At 34.1% G+C, this 22,271-nt stretch overlaps 1 protein-coding gene across 1 annotated transcript in view; it reads right to left on the bottom strand.

Moving 5' to 3' along the window:
• CCDC178 (coiled-coil domain containing 178) overlaps positions 1 to 22,271 on the bottom strand; it is a 383,416-nt gene that overhangs the window by 321,175 nt on the left and 39,970 nt on the right. Inside the window, exons 7-8 of the mRNA XM_059039646.2 lie at positions 14,148 to 14,368; positions 5,931 to 6,073 (exon numbers count right to left, since the gene is read on the bottom strand). Coding sequence (XP_058895629.1) covers positions 5,931 to 6,073; positions 14,148 to 14,368 — 364 coding nt within the window. The remainder of the gene's footprint in view (positions 1 to 5,930; positions 6,074 to 14,147; positions 14,369 to 22,271) is intronic.

The following is a 22,271-nucleotide window of genomic DNA, read 5'->3' as shown; positions in this document are numbered from 1 at the left end:
AGCTATCATGTTATACCTATCAGAATGGCTATCATCAAAAAGAAAACAAAAAAAACAAATTTTGGAAAGGATGTGGAGAAAAGGGATTCCTCCTACACTGTTGGAGGGAATGTAAATTGGCGCAGCCGCTGTGGAAAACAGTATGGCGGTTTCGCAGAAAACTAAAAATAGGATTACCATATGACCCAGCAATTCTACACCTGGGTATATATCTGAAAAATAAAAAAAAAACTCTAATTGGAAAATATACATGCACCCCAATATACATAGCAGCATTATTTACAATTGCCAAGATACGGAAGCAACCTAAGTTCCATCAGTACAACGAATGGATAAAGAATATATGGCTTGCATATCTATCTGTGTGTGTGTGTGTGTGTGTGTGTGTGTGTGTGTGTGTAAAATGGAATATTACCCAGCCATAAAAAAGAATAAGATTTTTAGCAGAAGCAAGAAGAATGACAATCCTGCTGCCTGTGGAACAAAAACCACATTTACAGAAAGACAGACAAGATGAAAAGGCAGAGGGCCATATACCAGATTAAGGAACAAGATAAAACCCCAGAAAAACAACTAAATGAAGTGGAGATAGGCAGCCTTCCAGAAAAATAATTCTGAATAATGATAGTGAAGATGATCCAGGACCTCAGAAAAATAATGGAGGCAAATGCTAAAGGAACTTCTCTAGGTGGGAAAAACAAGAGAAGAAAAGGACCTACAAAAACAAAACCAAAACAATTAAGAAAATGGTCACAGGAACATAAATATTGATAATTACCTTAAACGTGAATGGATTAAATGCTCCAACCAAAAGAGACAGGCTTGCTGAATGGATACAAAAACAAGACCCATATATATGCTGTTGACAATAGACCCATAGGGACACATACAGACTGCAAGTGAGGGGGTGGAAAAAGATATTCTATGCAAATGGAAATCAAAAGAAAGCTGGAGTAGCAATACTCATATCAGATAAAATAGACTTTAAATTAAACAATGTTACAAGAGAAGAGGAAGGACACTACATAATGATCAAGGGATTAATCCAAGAAGAAGATATAACAATTATAAATATGTATGCACCCAACATAGGAGCACATCAATACATAAGGCAACTATAACAGCTATAAAAGAGGAAATCAACAGTAACACAATAATACTGGGGGACTTTAACACCTCACTTACACCAATGGACAGATCATCCAACAGAAAATTAATAAGGAAACACAAGCTTTAAATGACACAATAGATCAGATAGATTTAATTGGTATTTATAGGACATTCCATCCAAAAACAGCAGATTACACTTTCTTCTCAAGTGCGCACAGAGCATTCTCCAGGATAGATCACATCTTGGGTCACAAATCAAGCCTCAGTAAATTTAAGGAAACTGAAACCATATCAAGCATCTTTTCTGACCACAACGCTATGAGATTATAAATCAATTACAGGGAAAAAAAATGTAAAAAACACGAACACGTGGAGGCTAAACAATACGTTACTAAATAACCAAGAGATCACTGAAGAACTCAAAGAGGAAATTAAAAAATACCTAGAGACAAATGACAATGAAAACACGACGATCCAAACATATGGGATGCAGCAAAAGCAGTTCTAAGAGGGAAGTTTATAGCTATACAAGCCTACCTCAAGAAACAAGAATCTCAAATAAACAATCTAACCTTAAACCTAAAGGAACTAGAGAAAGAAGAACAAACAAAACGCAAAATTAACAGAAGGAAAGAAATCATAAAGATCAGAGCAAAAATAAATGAAATAGAAACAAAGAAAACAATAGCAAAGATCAATAAAACTAAAAGCTGGTTCTTTGAGAAGATAAACAAAATTGATAAAGCATTAGTCAGACTAATCAAGAAAAAGAGGGAGAGGACTCAGATCATTAAAATTAGAAATGAAAAAGGAGAAGTTACAACAGACACCACAGAAATACAAAGCATCCTAAGAGACTGCTACAAGCAACTCTATGCCAATAAAATGGACAACCTGGAAGAAATGGACCAATTCTTAGAAAGGTATAACCTTCCAAGACTGAACCAGGAAGAAAGAGAAAATATGAACAGACCAATCACAAGTAATGAAATTGAAACTGTGACTAAAAATCTTCCAACAAAGAAAAGTCCAGGACCAGATGGCTTCACAGGTGAATTCTATCAAACATTTAGAGAAGAGCTAACACCCATCCTTCTCAAACTCTTCCAGAAAATTGCAGAGGAAGGAACACTCCCAAACTCATTCTATGAGGCCCCCATCACCCTTATACCAAAACCAGACAAAGATACTAGAGAAAAACAACATTACAGACCAATATCACTGATGAATATAGATGCAAAAATCCTCAACAAAATACTAGCAAACAGAATCCAACAACACATTAAAAGGATCATACACCATGATCAATTGGGATGTATCCCAGGGATGCAAGGATTCTTCAATATATGCAAATTGATCAATGTCATACAGTATATTAACAAATTGAAGAAGAAAAACCATATGATCATCTCAATAGATGCAGAAAAACTTTTGACAAAATTCAACACCCATTTATGATAAAAACTCTCCACAAAGTGGGCATAGAGGGAAACTACCTCAACATAATAAAGGCCATATATGACAAGTCCACAGCAAACATCATTCTCAATGGTGAAATACTGAAAGCATTTCCTCTAACATCAGGAACAAGACAAGGATGTCCACTCTCACCACTCTTATTCAACATAGTTTTGGAAGTCCAAGCCACAGCAATGAGAGAAGAAAAAGAAATAAAAGGAATACACATTGGAAAAGATGAAGTAAAACTGTCACTGTCTGCAAATGACACGATACTATATAGAGAGAATCCTAAAGATGCCACCAGAAAACTACTAGAGCTAATCAATGAATTTGGTAAAGTTGCAGGATACAAAATTAATGTACAGAAAGCTCTTGCATTCCTGTACACTAATGATGAAAAATCTGAAAGAGAAATTAAGGAACCACTCCCATTCACCACTGCAACAAAATGAATAAAATACCTAGGAATAAGCCTACCTAGGGAAACAAAAACCTGTATGCAGAAAACTATAAGACACTGATGAAAGAAATTAAAGATGATACCAACAGATGGAGAGATATACCATGTTCTTGGAAAGAATCAACATTGTGAAAATGACTATACTACCCAGAGCAATCTACAGATTCAATGCAATCCCTATCAATTTACCAATGGCATTTTTTATGAAACTAAAACAAAAAAATCCTAAAATTTGTATGGAGACACAAAGGACCCTGAATAGCCAAAGAAGTCTTGAGTTAAAAAAAAATGGAGCTGGAGGAATCAGACTTCCTGATTTCAGACTATACTACAAAGCTACAGTAATCAAGACAATATGGTACTGGCACAAAAACAGAAATACAGATCAATGGAACAAGACAGAAACCCAGAGATAAACCAACACATCTAAGTTCAACTAATCTATGACAAAGAGGCAAGGATATACAATGGAGAAAAGACAGTCTCTTCAATAAGTAGTGCTGGGAAAACTGGACAGCGATATGTAAAGAATGAAATTAGAACACTCCCTAACTCCACACACAAAAATAAACTTAAAATGGATTAGAGACCTAAATGTAAGACCGGACACTATAAAACTCTTAGAGGAAAACATAGCAAGAACACTCTTTGACATAAATGACAGCAAGATCTTTTTTGATCCAATTCCTAGAGTAACGGAAATTAAAACAAAAATAAACAAATGGGATCTAATGAAACTTAAAAGCTTTTTCACAGCAAAGGAAACCATAACCAAGACGAAAAGACAACCCTCAGAACAGGAGAAAATATTTGTAAACGAATCAGCAGACAAAGTATTAATCTCCAAAATATATAAACAGCTCATGCCACTTGATATTCAAAAAACAAACAACCCAATCCAAAAATGGGCAGAAGACCTATATAGACATTTCTGCAAAGAAGACATACAGATGGCCAAGAAGCATATGAAAAGCTGCTCAACATCACTAATTATTAGAGAAATTCAAATCAAAACTACAATGAGGTATCACCTCACACCAGTTAGAATGGGCATCATCAGAAAATCTACAAACAACAAGTGCTGGAGAGGGTGTGGAGAAAAAGGAACCCTCTTGCACTGTTGGTGGGAATGTAAATTGATACAGCCACTATGGACACTATGGAGGTTCCTTAAAAAACTAGAAACAGAATTACCATATGATCCAGCAATCCCACTACTGGGCATATATCCAGAGAACACCATAATTCAAAAAGACACATGCACCAAAATGTTCATTGCAGCTCTATTTACATAGCCAGGTCATGAAAGCAACCTAAATGCCCATTGACAGACGAATGGATGAAGAAGATGTGGTACATATATACAATGGAATAGTACTCAGCCATAGAAAGGAATGAAATTGGGTCATCTGTAAAGACATGGATGGATCTAGAGACTGTCATACAGAGTGAAGTAAGTCAGAAACAAAAAAACAAATATCGTATATTAATGCATATATGTGCAACCTAGAAAAATGGTACAGATGAACTGGTTTGCAGGGCAGAAACTGAGACACAGATGTAGAGAACAAACGTATGGACACCAAGGAGGGAAAGTGGTGGGGGGTGTGTGTGTGAGGAATTGGGAGATTGGGATTGACATGTATACACTAATGTGTATAAAATGGATGACTAATAAGAACTTGCTGTATTAAAAAAATAAATGAAATTCAAAAATTAAAAAAAAAAAAGAATAAAATCTTATCATTTGCAACAACATGGATGGACTTTGAGGGTATCATGCTAAGTGATATAAGCCAGACAGAGAAAGACAAATACTGTATGATATAACTTTTATGTGGAATCTAAAAACTAAAAGAAACTGATGAATACAACAAAAATCAAACAGACTTACAGATATAGAGAACAAACTAGTGGTTACCAGTGGGGAGAGGGAAGTGCGGAGGGCAAGAAAGCATTTAGGGGATTTAAGGTACGAACTACTATGTATAAAATAAATAAGCTACAAGGATATATTGTACAAAGGGAACATAACCATATTTTATAACTACAAATGCAGTATAACCTTTAAGATTGTGAACCACTATGTTGTATAACTATAACTTATATAATATTGTTCTTATACTATATCTCAATTAAAAAAATAATGTTTAAGCACATGTTGAAATAGACATCAGATGTGAGGAAATATAAATATCTTAATAAGTGCATGCTATCCAGATCACGGGATGATGTACAAACTTTTGCTCTTCATTTGGCTTATATTTACTTGACTCTAGCTCCCATGAGTATGACTTTTTATGTACTAAATCACTGATCAGTTTGAATAAATAAAAATTTTATATCATACAGAAACATGAAGAATTTAAAACCAACAAGTGGAAGTAGAAGAATATCATAAAATACAAATACATCAGAAATGTAATAGAAAGTCAATTAATAATATGCAAAATATAACTAATCTATATATTTAAAATATTACATTTTATTAGAAATCCAAAAAATGAGTTTAATTAATTAGATGCTATGCTTATAATTAATACAAGGCTACATAATTTGTTTTTTACAATATCCCATGCTGGAATATTTTTTCAAAGAGTCACTTTTCTACATAGTTAGCAGGGATATATATTGTTTTAGCATAGCCACAGGCAATTTGACAACATGTATCAAGAGCTTTAAAATGACACAGAAAAATACTTCTTTAGGAATTTATATACAATTAGTTTACATATGTAAAAGACATATTTTAATTTATACATAAACTTGGTAACAAGATAGATGTGGCAATTTAGATTCTTCCCTTTCTCTTTATCTGAATTTCTTATACAGGAATATACATTACATTTTAATATTTTACTTCTAAATGCTATAAATAACATTTATGAAAAATACTTACTTGTAGGCTTCTATGCTTATTTCATCATCATGAATATCCTTTTCCATGTCTATTTTATTTTGTTTAGCTTTGAATTTGACTTTTTCAAGATTTTCTACAGCTTCTTCACGGTCTCCATGAACCTGTTTGTACAGTTCCATTACCTAGAAATAAAAATGTGTGTGCTAATATATGCACTTAATGGCTAATTAAAATAATCAGACAAGAGAAAGATCAGAGAAGGGAGTTAAAGTAGTTTTGATTTAGATTATAAACGTTCTTTATATCAATTTTCTTTCCATATTTAGTCTATTGTTTAGCACAGTAGTTTCAGGTTTCTTTTACCCTGAGGGGCATCAATACTAGAAATGTAGGAAAGTTACTGAAGAAAATGACTTTAATATTCCAGTTAACATGACCAAAATAAAATCATTATTTTTTTACCTACAAAACTATGACTTTTTATTGTTCAAACATTTTATTGTAGAAAAATCAGAAAACACAGATGAAAAAACAAAATTTTATAAATTACCTATAATCTTCTTTCTCACTCATGAATAACCATTACTATCTTAATGCAAGGGACCAAAATATTCCATTTTTATTGTTTTCTTTAATTATTAGGTATATAAACCTACTCCCTTCTCTCTCCAGGTCTCTCTTCTCTGTCAGACTAAAGGGAAAGGGTGGTTGTAGTGGTCATGGTTGGAAGGATGTCCTGTTGGAAAGTTGGAGGGAGAGGAGTAGAACAAGGTACTAAGGAGGGAGCAGTCCTTTACCCAGGGGCCGAGTGGTGGATCTATATGAGGCAGTAGCCTCCCGAAAAAAGCAGTAATTTTCATGAATTTTTATTTTATTTCATTGTATTAATTTGATTATGATAACATTTAACATGATTATCTATCTTTTAACAAAATTTTAAGTGTACAACACAGTACTGTAGGCACTATGCTGTACAGCAGATCTCTAGAACTTATCTCGCATAACTAAATCTTTATATTCAGTGAAAAACAACTCTCCATTTCCCCTCCCCAAGCCCCTACCAACCACCATTCTACTCTGTGCTTCTATGAGCGTGACTATTATAGATACCTCATGTAAGTGGAATTATGCAGTATTTATCTGTGACCTGCTTATTTACTTAGCATAATGTTCTCCAGGTTCCTCCATGTTGTCACATATGGAAGGCTTCCTTCTTTTTAAAGGCTGAATTATATTCCATTGTATACATATACCACATACATTTTAGAATTAGCTTGTCAAGGTCCATAAAGAAACCTGTTGAGATTTTGTGACTGTATTTAATTTACAGATCAATTTGGAGCAAATGCTACAAAATTTAGCCTTTTAATACATTCACATATTTATCTATGTAGCACTTTTAAATTTCTCTCAGTAATATTCATAGTTTCCTGAATAGGGGCTTTGCATATCATTTGTTACATTTATTCCTAGATATGTTTTATTTTATGCTCTAACAAATGCTATTTTTAAATAAATTTTATTTTCAGATTTGTTGCTAGTATATAGTAATGTATGGATTTTAAAATTTTACCTTTGTATGCAACTGTAATTCATCTGTGGACTTGTCTAGATTTTATGTGTACATAATTACATAGTCTGTGCAGCAAAGGAAACCATCAACAAAACAAAAAGACAACCTACCAAATAGAAGATATTTGCCAATCATATAACCAATAAGGGGTTAATATCCAAAATATATAAAGAACTCATACAACTCAACAGCAACAAAAAAACAGACAACTCAATTTTAAAATGGGCAAAGGGGATAAACAACAAGGTCTTACTGTATAGCACAGGGAACTATATTCAATATCCTGTGATAAGCCCTAATGGAAAAGAATATAAAAAAGAATGTATATATGTATAACTGAATCACTTTGCCATACAGCAGAAATTAACACAACACTGTAAATCAACTATACTTCAATTTTAAAAAATGGGCAAAGGGGCTGAACAGACTTTTTTTGGGGGGGGTCCTGTTATCCTGTTTCTTTTTTTAAAAATTTTTATTGGGGTATAATTAATTTACAATGTTGTGTTAGTTTCAGGTGTACAGCAATAGACTTTTTTCCAAAGAAGACATACAGATGGCCAACAGGCACATACATGAAAAGGTATTCAACATCACTAATTACTATGGAAATGAAAATAAAAACCACAATGAGATTTTACCTCATGTCAATTAGAATGGTTATTATCAAAAAAAGGAAGAAATAACAAGTGTTGAGAGGATGTGGAGAAAGGGAACCCTTGTGAACTGTTAGTGGGAATGCAGCCACTATGGAAAACAGTATAGAGATTCCTCAGAAAAATTAAGAATAGAACTACCATATGATCCAGCTATTCCGCTTCTGGGTATTAATCCAAAGAATATGAATACACTAATTTGAAAATATATATGCACCCCAGTGTTCACTGCATCACTATTTACAATAGCCAAGATATGGAACAACCTAAGTGTCCATCAAGGGATGAATGGATGAAGAGATAAAGAGATGTGGTACATACACACACACACACACACACACACACACACATATATAAAATGTATACCACTCAACCATAAAAAAAGAAAGAAATCTTGCCATTTGTGACAACAGGGACGGTCCTTGAGGGTATTATGCTAAGTGAAATAAGTCAGATGAAGAAAGACAAATATTGTGTGATTCAACTCATATGTGGAACATAAAAAACAAACAAAAAAACTCCAAAATAAGTGAACAAACCATACCAAACCAAAGAAACATGTAGATACAGAAAACAGAGTAGTGGTTACCAGAAGGGAAGGGGAGGGAGAAGTGGATAAAGGGGGTCAACTGTATAGTGATGGATGGTTATCGTGTATACAGAAGAAGATATATCATGTTATAAACTTATATAAATATATAACATTTAAGAGAAGGCACAAGTAAATATCAGGAATGAAAAAGGAAAGCACTACATATTCTATAGACTATAGAAAAGATAAAAGGATACTAAGAAAGTCTTCCAACAAAATTTGAAATTTTGATGAGATGGACATATTCTTAGAAAACTACAACTAACAAAATGGACACAGGAAGAAACAGAATAACTGAACAGTCTTATTGAGGAAATTGAATTTGTAAGTAAAAACCTTTCCAAAACAAACAAACAAGAAACAAAACTGGAAAACTTTAGCTAGATGGCTTCAATAGTAAATGCTAATTAATAATGTTAGTCTTTCGCACTCTTCCAAATAGGAAAAGAAGAAACTCCCAAGTTACCTTTAAAAATCTAGCAAACCCTTAAAACCAAAACCTGACAAGGACATTATTAAATAATTATATGACCTTATTATTCATGAATTTAGCTTTAAAACCCTAAACAAATAATTAGCCTATCAAGTCTAGCAACATGTAACATCTTACTTAATAGAAAAAAAATTTAATTCTTCCCCTTTGAAACTGGGAATGTGACAATGATGCCAAATATTACTCCTTCTAGTCAGCATTGTAGTGGAGATCTCAGCCAGTAAAGGTCCTAGCCTTACTAAAGGCAATAAAATACAGTAAAATGTATACAGATTTGGAAGGGAAGGACATAAAACTGTCCCTATGTGCCCATTAATTTCTAGAATAGCACAGATACTTGTAACCTCTACAAGATTTTCCTTTAGGCACAGGAACGTAGGGGTAGAGACTTTGGCAGAGAGCCAGGAATATACCAAGATGATGGGATAAGCAAACAAAGAGCTCAGGAAACATAATAGAACTTCTACCATCAAAGGAAGAAAAGCAATAAATAATGTCCTGTGTCCAATTTGTCCCATAGGTATTGCTGGGGTGATGTCCTCAGTGTTGGGGGCATTGGTGATATCATATGAGGCAAATTCATCTCCAAGGAAAGCTCTTGGATGGGCTCATTATGGGACTGGTACAACCTTCCCACATGGATACTTTCCTAGGTTGATGTTAATAATATTTTTGTGGCTCCACGGTGTTATGAGACTGAGCTGCTTGTAGAATTTGAAGGTCACATTGAGCCTTTGAGCTTAGTTTGCAAGTAGCAATGTATTAAGGCTCAAGAACATTGGCTAGAGGTCTTGCATTATTTAAGCTGTTGGGTTGCTTCAGCAGGCCTTTAGCCAGAACCTCAGTCAAGACAGCAGAATAAAACAAAGCAAAACAAAGCTATATTACAAACAAAACACTACCTTACACTTCTCCAACCCTCTAGCGATCATGAATTTGCTTTCTATCTTTATGGATTTACCTATTCTGGATATTTCAGGTAAATGAAATCATATAATATGTGATCTTTTGTACCTGGCTTCTTTTAGCATAATGCTTTAAGGTTTACCCATGTTGTGACATACATCAATACTTCATTTCTTTTTATGGCTGAATAATATTCCATGGTGTGGATGTATTACATTTTGTTTAGTCATTCATCAGTTGAGGGGCACTGGATTGTTTCACCTTTGTCTGTTCTGAACAGTGCTGCTATGAACATTTATGTACAAGGTTTTTTTTGTTTGTTTTTTAACATCAGTTTTCAATTATTTGGGGGTATATACCTTGGAGTGGAGTTGCTAAAGCATATGGTAATTCTGTTTTACTTTTTGAGGAAACACCAAACTGTTTTCCACAGTGACTCTACCATTTTACATTCCCACCAGCAGAGTACAATGGTTCAAGTTTCAGCACATCCTCTCCCAAACTGGTTATTTTACACTTTATTTTAAACTTTATTTTAATGGGTATGAGTGGTATCTCATTGTGGTTTTGGTTTGCATTTTCCTAATGACTAATGATGTTAAGCATCCATCTTTCATGTGTTTGCTGCCCATTTCTATGTCTTTTGGAGATATGTCTACTCAAGTCATTTGCCCATTTTTAAATGGGTTGTTTGTCTTTTCTGGCTGTTGAATTATAAAAGTTCTTTATATATTCTGGATACTACACCTTTTGTAATATATAATTTGCAACATTTTCTCTCATTCTGTAGGCTGTCTTTTTACTTTTATGGTAGTGTACTGTGATGCACAAAAAGTTTTAATTTTGATGAAGTCCAATTTGTCTATTTTTTCTTATGTCGCTTATGCTTTTAGTGTCATATCTAAAAAAAAAAAACATTTCCAAATTCAAGGTGATGAAGATTTACCCCTAAGTTTTCTTTTAAGAGTTTTATAGTTTTAGCTCTTACATGTAGAATTATGATCCATTTTTAATTAATTTGTGTATGTGCTGGGAAGTAGGGGTCTTAACTTTACTCTTTTGAATGCGTGTGGATATTCAATGTCCCAGCACCATTTGTTGAAGAGACTACTCTTTCCCCACAAATGGTCTTGGCACACTTGTCAAAAGCAATTAACCATAGATAAATGGGTTTATTTCTGCAATCTCAATTCTACTCTCTACTTTTCTGTATTTATGCAAATGCCACTTTTTTTTTTGCTTCCTACAGCTTTGTACTAAGTTTTAAAATCAGAAAGTGTGAGTTCTCTAAGGTGTCCTTCCTTTCCAAGACTGTTTTGGCTTTTGGGGATCCAATGAAATTCCGTATGAATATTAGAACAGGCTTTCCTATTTCTGCAAAAAGATCTTGAGACTTTGTCAGATATTGCATTTAATCTGAAGATAGCTTTGGGTACCATTGACATCTTAATATTAAGTCAAATCTGTGAACACAGATTATCTTTCTATTTATTTAGGTCTAATTTAATTTATTTCAGCAAAATATTATAGTTTTTAGTGAACAAGTCTTGCACTTTATTGATTAAATTTATTCCTACTTTATCATTTTTAATGGTATTAAGTAGAACTTTTCTTAATTTCACTTTTTGGATTGTTCAAAACTAGTATATGAAAATACAACTGAGTTTTGTGTGTTGAGCTTGCATCCTGCAACTTTACTAAACTTGTTTATTAGCTCTAATAGTTTGTTTTGTGAATTCTTCATGATTTTCTATATATAAGATCATGTCCTCTGCAAATAGAGATAATTTTACTTCTTCCTTTACAATCTGGATGCCTTTTATTTATTTTTCTTGCCTATCTGCTTTATTAAAAGTCCATTGATTTAAATGTTAATCTCATCCAAAAAACTGCTTCACAGAAACATCTGTAATAATGTCTGATCAGATACCTGGGCATCCTGGCCCAGCCAAGTTGATGCAAAAAATGAATCATCACAGTGACTCTGATAAGCTCTACACAAAGGTTGCTATTTTCTTGTTCTGCTAGAATGCATTTTCATATTTTCCTCCCATTACCAAGCATAGTCTTCCAGCTGCTCAACAACCCTGCTTCCCCTGACTCAGACATGCCTATGTCCACTATCAGGGAAAAACACACTAAAATAATAAAGGGATACCAATTCACACACCCATTGACAAACTTTAAAGTATGACAATAAAAATGTTGACAAAAATGTAAGGTGGATAAGTTAGGATTGGGTTTGGCTATAGCAGAAATAAGTCAAATAAACAAGATTATAGTTCATTTTTCTCTCCCAGAAATAGATACAAGGTATCTTCTGCCTTTCTATTCAGTCATTCTGGATCTGGGTTCCATTCCCAACGTTGCTTTGTGCTATAAAATCGAATCAGAGCTGCAGCTATCATATCTGGGTTGCTGTAAGTTTAGAAGATGGCTAAGGGTGCTACTTCTGACTGAGTCAGTCCATTTCAAGAAACTTTCCTAAAAAAAACCCCTATATAACTCCTACCTACATCTCATTAGAAATACCATGAGTAAAGGCAATTTAGGGGATGACTTTTAGCCTGACACATTGCCATCCAACTAAATAAGGGGGCTACTATAAAGAAAAAATGATACTACTACAATTCTTGTCCACAGTGGAGAAATGGGATGTCTCCAGAACTGCTACTACTTTAGGAATATAAGCTGTCAGAGACACTTTGGAGAGCAATGTGATTTTATCTAATGAAGTTGAAAATGTATATAACCCATGACACAGTAGATACCCCACTAGATATACAGCCAAGAAAAATCACATGCACATAGAGAGGAACATGATCATGGCTGCTTATTGTTTACAGTCAAATCAGCATTGTAGTCAAATACTGGAAACAAGGCAGATGACCAAGAGAAAACGGTAAATAATAAATCGTGAGATATCTATTTGATGGAAGATGGTAAATAAAATGAATGAACTAAATCTGTATGTATCAATAGTAGCTTGATCTCCAAAATAACGTCAAATTGAAAAATAAGTTGCAGGGCTTCCCTGGTGGCACAGTGGTTAAGAATCCGCTTGTGAATGCAGGGGACACGGGTTCAATCACTGGTACAGGAAGATCCCACATGTGCGGCATAACTAAGCCCGTGCGCCACAACTACTGAGCCTGTGCTCTAGAGCCTGCAAGCCACAACTACTGAAGCCTATGCGCCACAACTACTGAAGCCCACGCACCTAGAGCCCGTGCTCCACAACAAGAGAAGCCACCACAATGAGAAGCCTGCGCACCTCAACAAAGAGTAGCCCCCACTCGCTGCAACGAGAGAAAGCCCATGCACAGCAATGAAGACCCAACGCAGCCATAAATAAATAAATAAATAAATAAGATAAATTTATAAAAAAAATAAGTTATACAATGTTTAATAATATTAAAAACAATACTATGCAGTGTGCATACATACATACAGTATGTATAAAATTATTCAAATTTTGCCTAGAAACAGAAGTTCATGATGAGGTTATCTTTGGAGAATGAGGGCGGAAAATGGAACAAATATAGGAGATATTTAATGACTTAATTTATTAACTTTAAATGATCAAGAACAAACATGATACAAATTTGTTCATTTAGTGGCCATTAAAATAATTTATTTTTCTATAATATGATCCCACAATAGGAGAGTTAAATGTTAATCATTAACAAGATTTTTCATGTCAGTTACATATTTTCATCAACAGTGAAATTGATGACATTCTTTCTCAGTTTGATTTACGGCTTCAAATAATACCACATTGTGTTAAATCTCCAAAATTGTATTAGTAGACTACTAAATATTATTAATATTCCTAAGTTTAAAAAGTATGGGAAAAGTTTAAATGAATATCAATCAACTGTATTGTGTATCGCTTGATAATTCCTTTAGAAAATAAATAGCAGGTCAATTTTCAATGAGAATGAACCCTTGAAAGATATGTTAACTTCTTATAGTTGAAATTTTTATAACTAAGAAACAATCTGTAAAATGCAAATCCATTCATTTATTCTTTTACCTCAATTTTTTTCTGATAATATTCCTTCAGAGCTACAAATTCCTGGTCTCGCTTTGCAAGCAGCAGAGGGCGATGTTTAAACATGTAGTCTATGTCTGCTTGAAGCTTTGCATTAGCTTCTTCTAATTTCTCCTTTTCCTCCTCCAAACGTTTTAGTCGATGAGTTTTATCTTCAAGGTGCCATCGTAGTTCTACAATATCTCTCAAATAGGCCTCGTGTTCTAGACATATGACGATAAGATAAAAAAGAAAATCAAATTTTAAAACAAAAGCTCCAGAAGGACATCTTTATTTGATAATAAATATGAAATATTTTAGTTTCAGAAATTACTTATCTGTGAATCCTACTAAATCTAAAATAAGTTACTTTTTTTTATTTTTAATTTTTGGCCATGCCATGTGGCATGCAGGATACTAGTTTTCCGACCAGGAATGGAACCTGTGCCCCCTGCAGTGGAAGCGTTAATCACTGGACCGCCAGGTAAGTCCCTAAAATAAGTTATTTTAGTATTGCACTAAAAATATATTGCTTTTTTCACTCACCATCAAAGGGATTAAACTATACAAAAATCACCTGAAAATTATAAAAATAACATATAAAATTAATATACGAAATAAAGTTTATCCACAAAAATAAAGATTATGTTGAAAACAGAATAATCTCACAACAGTAAAATTAAAACAAATTAAAACACACAGATCTAGTGATAAACCTAACATGAATTGTGCAAGGCCTATAGGAAGAAAATGACAAAATGCTATCAAACAACAGAAAGGAGAATTTAAATAAATGGATAAAAATTTTCTGTTCTGTATAAAAATATTTGAAGTAATAAATATGGAAATTTCCCTCAAATAAAATAAATATAAATTAAATTAAATATAAATTATAAATTAAATGTCAATTAACAGACTAGGACAATTTTAGAGAAACTATATAAAAGATTTCCTCCTTATACTGTTAAATTTCTAAGGTTAGCCTAACCTTGAACTCTTGGAATAAAATTAGATTGGCTAGCTTGGGGGTCTTTTCATCTTTTTAAAAATAAACTTATTGGTGGGTTTTGCTGTTGTATTCACTGAAGATACTTTGCATATATACTCGTGATTTGGGCTTATAATTTTCCATATTTGTACTGTCCTCATCTAATTTGCTTTATAATTTATGCTAGCTTCTTATATCAGTTGTAATTTCTTTTATTTCTGTTGTCTATGATCTTGTGGAAGTTTAAAATTGCATGTAAAGTTCTATTGCCCTAGTATGTATGTATATACGTACATATTTTGCAGGGAAGGATTATTAGTTATTAAGTCAAAGGCTATATGTATATTTTGGTTATCTATTTATCCATCAATCCATTTTTTCTGTGAATTTATCCAATTCATCAAAATTTCAATAATATTCTAAGAGATTTGTTCTGAATACCTTCTTTATTATTAATCACTGCTACATTTTTAGATACCATTTTCATTTCTTTTTTTTTTTGGCGGTATGCGGGCCTCTCACTGTTGTGGTCTCTCCCATTGCGGAGCACAGGCTCCGGACGCGCCACGGACCCAGCCACTCGGCGGCATGCGGGATCCTCCCAGACCAGGGCACGAACCCGCGTCCCCTGCAACGGGAGGTGGAATCCCAAACACTGCGCCACCAGGGAAGCCCACCATTTTCATTTCTAATTCGATTTATTCATATATTTTCTCTGTGTTCTTGATTAATTTTGCCATTGGTTTTCCATGTTTTTAAATTCTTTTTTTATTGATCAACATGTAGTTCTGCCTATCTTTGGAATTATATATATTTCATTATTTAACAATTTTGTAATTGGTTTTGTTTTTTCCTTTGTATTTATTTTACTTTTATTTTTCTAAATTCTGAAGTCATATATTTCAATAACTATGAATCCATCTTCTTTTCTGATATTATTAAAAGCTACTGATTTTCCCTTAAATAATAATTTAGCTTTTTTCACTCATGTGAAGATCATTTTAGTAAGATTTAATGATACAGCTCTAAATGTTTTCTAATTTCTTGAATTTGTGCAATGCTTGACACCATCTCCTTTTACTTTGTTTATCCTAATTAGACAGTAGCATTTTCTTTAACATCTTTATTGGAGTATAACTGTTTTACAATGGTGTGTTAGTTTCTGCTTTACAACAAAGTGAATCAGTTATACATATACATATGTTCCCATATCTCTTCCCTCTTGCATCTCCCTCCCTCCCACCCTCCCTATCTCCCCCGTCTAGGTGGTCACAAAGCACTGAGCTGAGCTGATCTCCCTGTGCTATGCAGCTGCTTCCCACTAGCTATCTATTTTACATTTGGTAGTGTATATATGTCCATGCCACTCTCTCACTTCGTCACAGCTTACCCTTCCCCCTCCCCGACAGTAGCATTTTTGTTTTAAAAAGTCAGTCACCATCTTGTTAAGTATTACCATCATTATCTCCATGCTGATCTTCTATTAGATATTCATCATACTTTCTCATGTTATACTCCATGCTTTTAAATATTTTATTTATATTTTCCTTCTCCTTGTGTACCTGTGATGCATTCCATGCAAAGTCTTCCAAGTCTACAGATATTACTTTTCCTTAGTCTAACAAACCATTTAACCAACCACTGGGTTATTAATTTTGAATAATATATTTTTAATTTCTAGGAAGTCTTTTTTATTTCCACTTTTGCTTTCTTTGAAAAATAGTCTCTTAGTCCTTGTTTTTATTTTCAAACTTCTCTTTTTATTTCTTGAAACATAGTAAACATACTCATTTTATAATCTCATGTTCAAAAGCTGACAACTTTTTGAGTAAGATTCTGCTGTCTGTTTTTACCAACTCACACTCATTGAATCTGTATCTTTGTGTTTTATGATATTTGATATTGAGCTATTTTGTATCTTGAAACTCTATCTGAGAAAGTTCCCTGGTATCTAGATTGAACTTTCAATCTTCCAGAAAAAAATCTGTCTTTGCTCCTGAAGATGCCTAGCTTTACTACCAACACACAGAACATTTAAATGACATTCTCCACTGTGTTATTTTCAGATACACAGACAGCAGGAATTTCAGTCACAAATCCATTTGGATCAGTACATTAAGAATTCTTGGAATATTGTCTGCTTTCCTCTGCTAAGTGAAACAAGCAACTTCTTTACTATTCAATCTGAGCAATAGGTTTATTCATGATTCACACCTATGCTGGGGATGGAAACCTTTGGATCCTCAGCTTCACGTAATGACTTCTTATTGGACTTGTCATTTGGGTGAGCCTTAGGCTTTCTCCCCAGTCTCCTGTACCAAACATATATATCAAAATGGAAACCAAAGGATATTAGGGTTTCAGGGATTTCACCTAACACATTTACAGACACTGCACCTAACAAAAGCAGAATACACATTAATTTCAACCACACACAGAATATTCTCCAAGACAGATAAAATGCTAGGCAATTTTTATTCTAAATAATTTAAATGTGATTGAAATGTTTCTAAACACAAAAAAGTTAAATTAGAAATCGACAAAAAAAACTGGGGAAATTTTTGAAAAATCCCCAAATATTTGCAAATTAAATAGCAACTTCTAAATAAATAATAGGTCCAAAAAGAAATCACAAAAGAATTTTTAAAATATTTTTTACCTAATTAAAAATAAACTCACAGCATATGAACATTTATGAAATGCAACAAACACAGTTCTTAAAGGTAAATTCAGTTCTTAAATACCTATTCTAGAAAAGAAGGTATCAAAAAAATAATCAATGCTTCTACGTCATGAAAAGAGAAATAGTAGGTTAAATTATTCCCAAAGCAAGCATGAGAAAGGGAATCAGAGAAGAAATCAAATATATCAAAGCTGAAGAACAATAGAGAAATCAAGAAAAGCAAAAACTGACTTCTTTAAAAGATCGACAAAATTGATGTAACTTTTGGTAGACCAAGAAAAATACAGAGAGAAAGTACCAATTACCAAAATCAAGAATGAAAGAAATGTCGTCTCTACTGCTATTATAGAAATTAAAATTATAAGAGAATTTTAGGAACAAGATTAGGCCAGCAAATAAGACAACTAAAACGAAACAGACAAATTCCTTAGAAGACACAAATTATCAAAACTGACTCAAGAAGAAAGAGAAAAGAGACCCAAAACCATTAAATAAATTGAATTAGCTATTAAAATATGTTGACAACTTTGGACTTAGATGCCATGAATAGAATACTCATTAACTGGGCCCTGGGTAGAAAAAGAATGACTTCAAAGAAATATAAAAGCCAAACTTGAAACTTATGAAGATTTAGATATCAAACTCAAGCTAAGAAATTAGTATGGTCTAATTTACTAGTCAAGAACCAATAAGACTTCTAGGATCCTAACAGAGGCAAAAAAGCAGTCAAAGGATTACTGACTTCCATAGAAAATATAATACAAACAGAGGAAGATGAGTTCACTATAAAATATGCAGAAACCACAGTAAAAACAACTCAGTATCAGGAAGAGTCATCAGAAGCAAGCTATGACAGACCAAACTGTTGTTCACTCCCCTCCCCCTTGGATTAAAGATAGTTTCTTGTCACACTCATTTGTGATTCAGACATGGTACTCGTTTTGACTAAAGGATGTGAGTAACAGTGAGTATGCCAGTTTTGAGCTAACATCTTGAGGGGCATCCTATCTTTTTACTCACTATGTTGTACTCTCCTCACTTGCCACATGAAAACCATGGCCCTCGGAGCTGCTAGCCAGTGAGGATGAGAGAAACATGAAGCTCACCTGAACCCAACACAGTCTGAGTCAAGCCCATTAGATCTGCAGCCTGAAGAAATCCTCTCTAGCCAACACACAGACCCATGAGTGGAAAAAAAAAAATGATTATTGTTGTAAGCAACTGAGTTCCAAAGTGACTTGTTACAAATAATTCTTGTAGTAATAGCTGATTAATTCACATGACAAAACAATGTCAAAAAAACCAAAATCAGAATATTTAACATTCTGTTAACTACTCAGATCTACCTCCATAGCAGAGGCACTCTTGTGAGCATTTATATGGGACGCAATTATCTTCACATCCCATCCTTTTGAAACATGAATCCCCAAAACTCTCTCATAGACTTCCTTTCACCGGTCTTACATTCATGTTCTTTCTAAGTCCCTGACCACTATGCAATCCCTTTTGCCACTTCCCATCTATACCTCAGGCCATTTCTTCTTCAAGGTGATTTTGCCTCCACCTTTTCCATACTGAGATTGTAATACAATAACTCCCCAAATTATATCAACATACCATTCAAATCCTTTCATAAACCAGGGCTGTGATTGTTTTTCTCTCCCATTAGATGGTCATAAGGAAGTACGTGGAGCCATAAATGTAAGTTAAGGAAAAGACAGGGAATTTACAGAAGCAGGAACAATGGGAGTACCAGGGGAATCTGAGTCATTAGTTTATTTGTGCCTTCAGGTGCTGCTTGTATATAATATATGTATTCTTATTTTATAAGGAAACATTGCTATGCACATCCAATTTTAAAATTTATAGGTTCATACAGCACCTAATTCATGATGAAATACTTATTTCTGGTTATCTTTTTTGGTAGGGAAAAGAAGAGGCATTTACTCAATTATTAGTTACATATGGAGTGCCAAGGGCTGTCATCTGGGAAAGGGGTGCAGTGACCAAGCAGAAAGGAAAGTAGTCAGAGGTACAATACCTCAGCCTTACTCTTCTCCATCATCTCCCATGGTCTCTTGCCCCTGATATCCATTGGCTGAACCCAGAAGGAGGACAGAGTGCAAAAGATAACCTTTTATGCAGTCTATCATAAATCAGCCTCATGGGCCACAAAACAAAAGTCACAAGCATGGGGCTTCCCTGGTGGCGCAGCGGTTGAGAGTCCGCCTGCCGATGCAAGGGACACGGGCTCGTGCCCCAGTCCGGGAAGATCCCACATGCTGTGGAGCAGCTAGGCCCGTGAGTCATGGCCGCTGCGCCTGCGCGTCTGGAGCCTGTGCTCTGCAACGGGAGAGGCCACAACAGTGAGAGGCCCGCGTACCGCAAAAAAAAAAAAAGTCACAAGCATGGGTGAGGTAGTTAGGGGGATGGATGGATCTGGAGGAGGAACCACAAGACATCTAGAAATACGTAAATTTCCGTAAAGTTACCCCCCCAAATTATCAAAACTTTTACACACATTGTACTTAATGGTAAGGCTGTTACGGAAATTAGAAGTTTTTCCTGTCACGTATACTAGAGGCTTAGACAATCTAAACAGACTGTAAAAATAAATAAATTTATAGTTTGTAAACAAATTCAAAATATTTAGATTATATCCTAAATATATCAATATAATTGCAGCATATTCCTGAAAGCACATAAACTTTTCAGTAATACGTTACAAACAGAAGGCACTTAAGAAATACACAGTGATAATAAAGCTAAATTTCATTGCATACTTTAGCTACTTAAATAAAATAAAGCAGATGAACATAAATTTCAGTTTTTTAAGTAGATCTTTACTAATACTAAATAAAAGGCAAATCAAACAAATTATAAGCAACGGCAAGGATATAAGTCATCGTTCAAAATGCATTTATTAGGCTCCTAGAATGTGCAGGCATGTATCTCAATTTTATTTTGGTAAAACCTTAAGTATAACTCCATATAGACCCCAAACTATAATATCTAAGCACTCTTATAAAGGGTATATGAGATTACATATAAATTGATTGGCAAAAAATTAAAGAAAATCAGCCCTCAACAGTGACTTTCATTTTCTTGGGGTGGGGGTTAATTTATGTTTATTTTAATTTTTTTTATAATTTTTTATTGGAGTACAGTGGATTTACAATGTTGTGTTAGCTTCAGGTATACAGCAAAGTGAATCAGTTATACATATACATATATATATTCTTTTTTGGATTCTTTTCCCATATTATAGGCCATTACAAGGTATTGAGTAGAGTTCCCCATGCTATACAGTAGGTCCTTATTAGTTATCTGTTTTATATATAGTAGTGTATATGTCAATCCCAATCTTCCAATTTATCCCTCCCGTACCCCCAACTTTTCTACTACTACTGACAAGGAAGGGCCTCTCAAACATTTAGGAAAATGGCAGATGGCTCTCTGTGGATGTGAATATGAATCCACTCAACAATCTACTGGGATCCCAATGACTATTCTGACCCTACCGCAGCCTCAGTTGCCTCTAAAACACCAATATATATGTATGTATGTACACACTTATAAATTATATACCTATGCTATTACATTAGTAGCATATGCACATCACAAATCCTATTCAAAAACCTTATGAATCAGAGCAAACTCACTCCAAGCCCCAATGAATTATTTATTTTTATAAACAGCTGTTGACACCAAATATTTTATAAAATACATTAACTGTGGGTAGAAAAAGGTCTACTGTTACCTGAGTTTTGCATAATTTTTATATAGTTAGCTCTTTAGTAAAGGGTGACAGAAAGCATAGACGAAGGTTGAATTAAATTTAGTCCCAGCCTAGGCTCTGGGCCCATTTCCTGCTTCTTGAGCTCTGAGCTCCAGAAGGGAGTGAACAAAGGGAGAGTTTAAGCTGTGAGCTTCATATTACTCTAAAAGGTGGAAACAGGCATTAAACCTACATTTAATTTGTTTTATTAAAAGAACATAATTGAGGAACCATCTCATCTTTTCTTGCAGCTCCCTGAAATGTGTACACTATACGTGGGAGACTACAGCTTTAGAAGATTTATAACATTATAATAAAGGCATGTGTATGGGTGGAGTCCAACAAAATTTGAATTAATGGCTATTGTCCCAGAATAATAATTAATAGCATCCTTTTTTCTCTCAAAGGTGTCTTGGCTTAAATCATGGGTTATATGGGGACCCTAATATAACCCATTTCTAAAGCATGTGAATCCTGAATTAAAATTGTTACCCTATGATAACATAAAAAGCTTCCAGCCTCAGGTAGGATCAGGTAGTCTGGCATGCTTGATGAACACAATATTTGGAAATGAAAAATCCAACACCTTTAGACTGTTTAATACTTGACCACAGGTCCCTCACTCTGTAATCTAAAAGACAAGAGTTTCCTTTTTAAACATGTGTTACCTGCATGACT

Source organism: Kogia breviceps, chromosome 15 (genome assembly GCF_026419965.1).
Source record: "Kogia breviceps isolate mKogBre1 chromosome 15, mKogBre1 haplotype 1, whole genome shotgun sequence".
NCBI classification, from domain to species: Eukaryota; Metazoa; Chordata; class Mammalia; order Artiodactyla; family Physeteridae; genus Kogia; species Kogia breviceps.
This window is presented reverse-complemented; position numbering and strand designations above follow the sequence as displayed.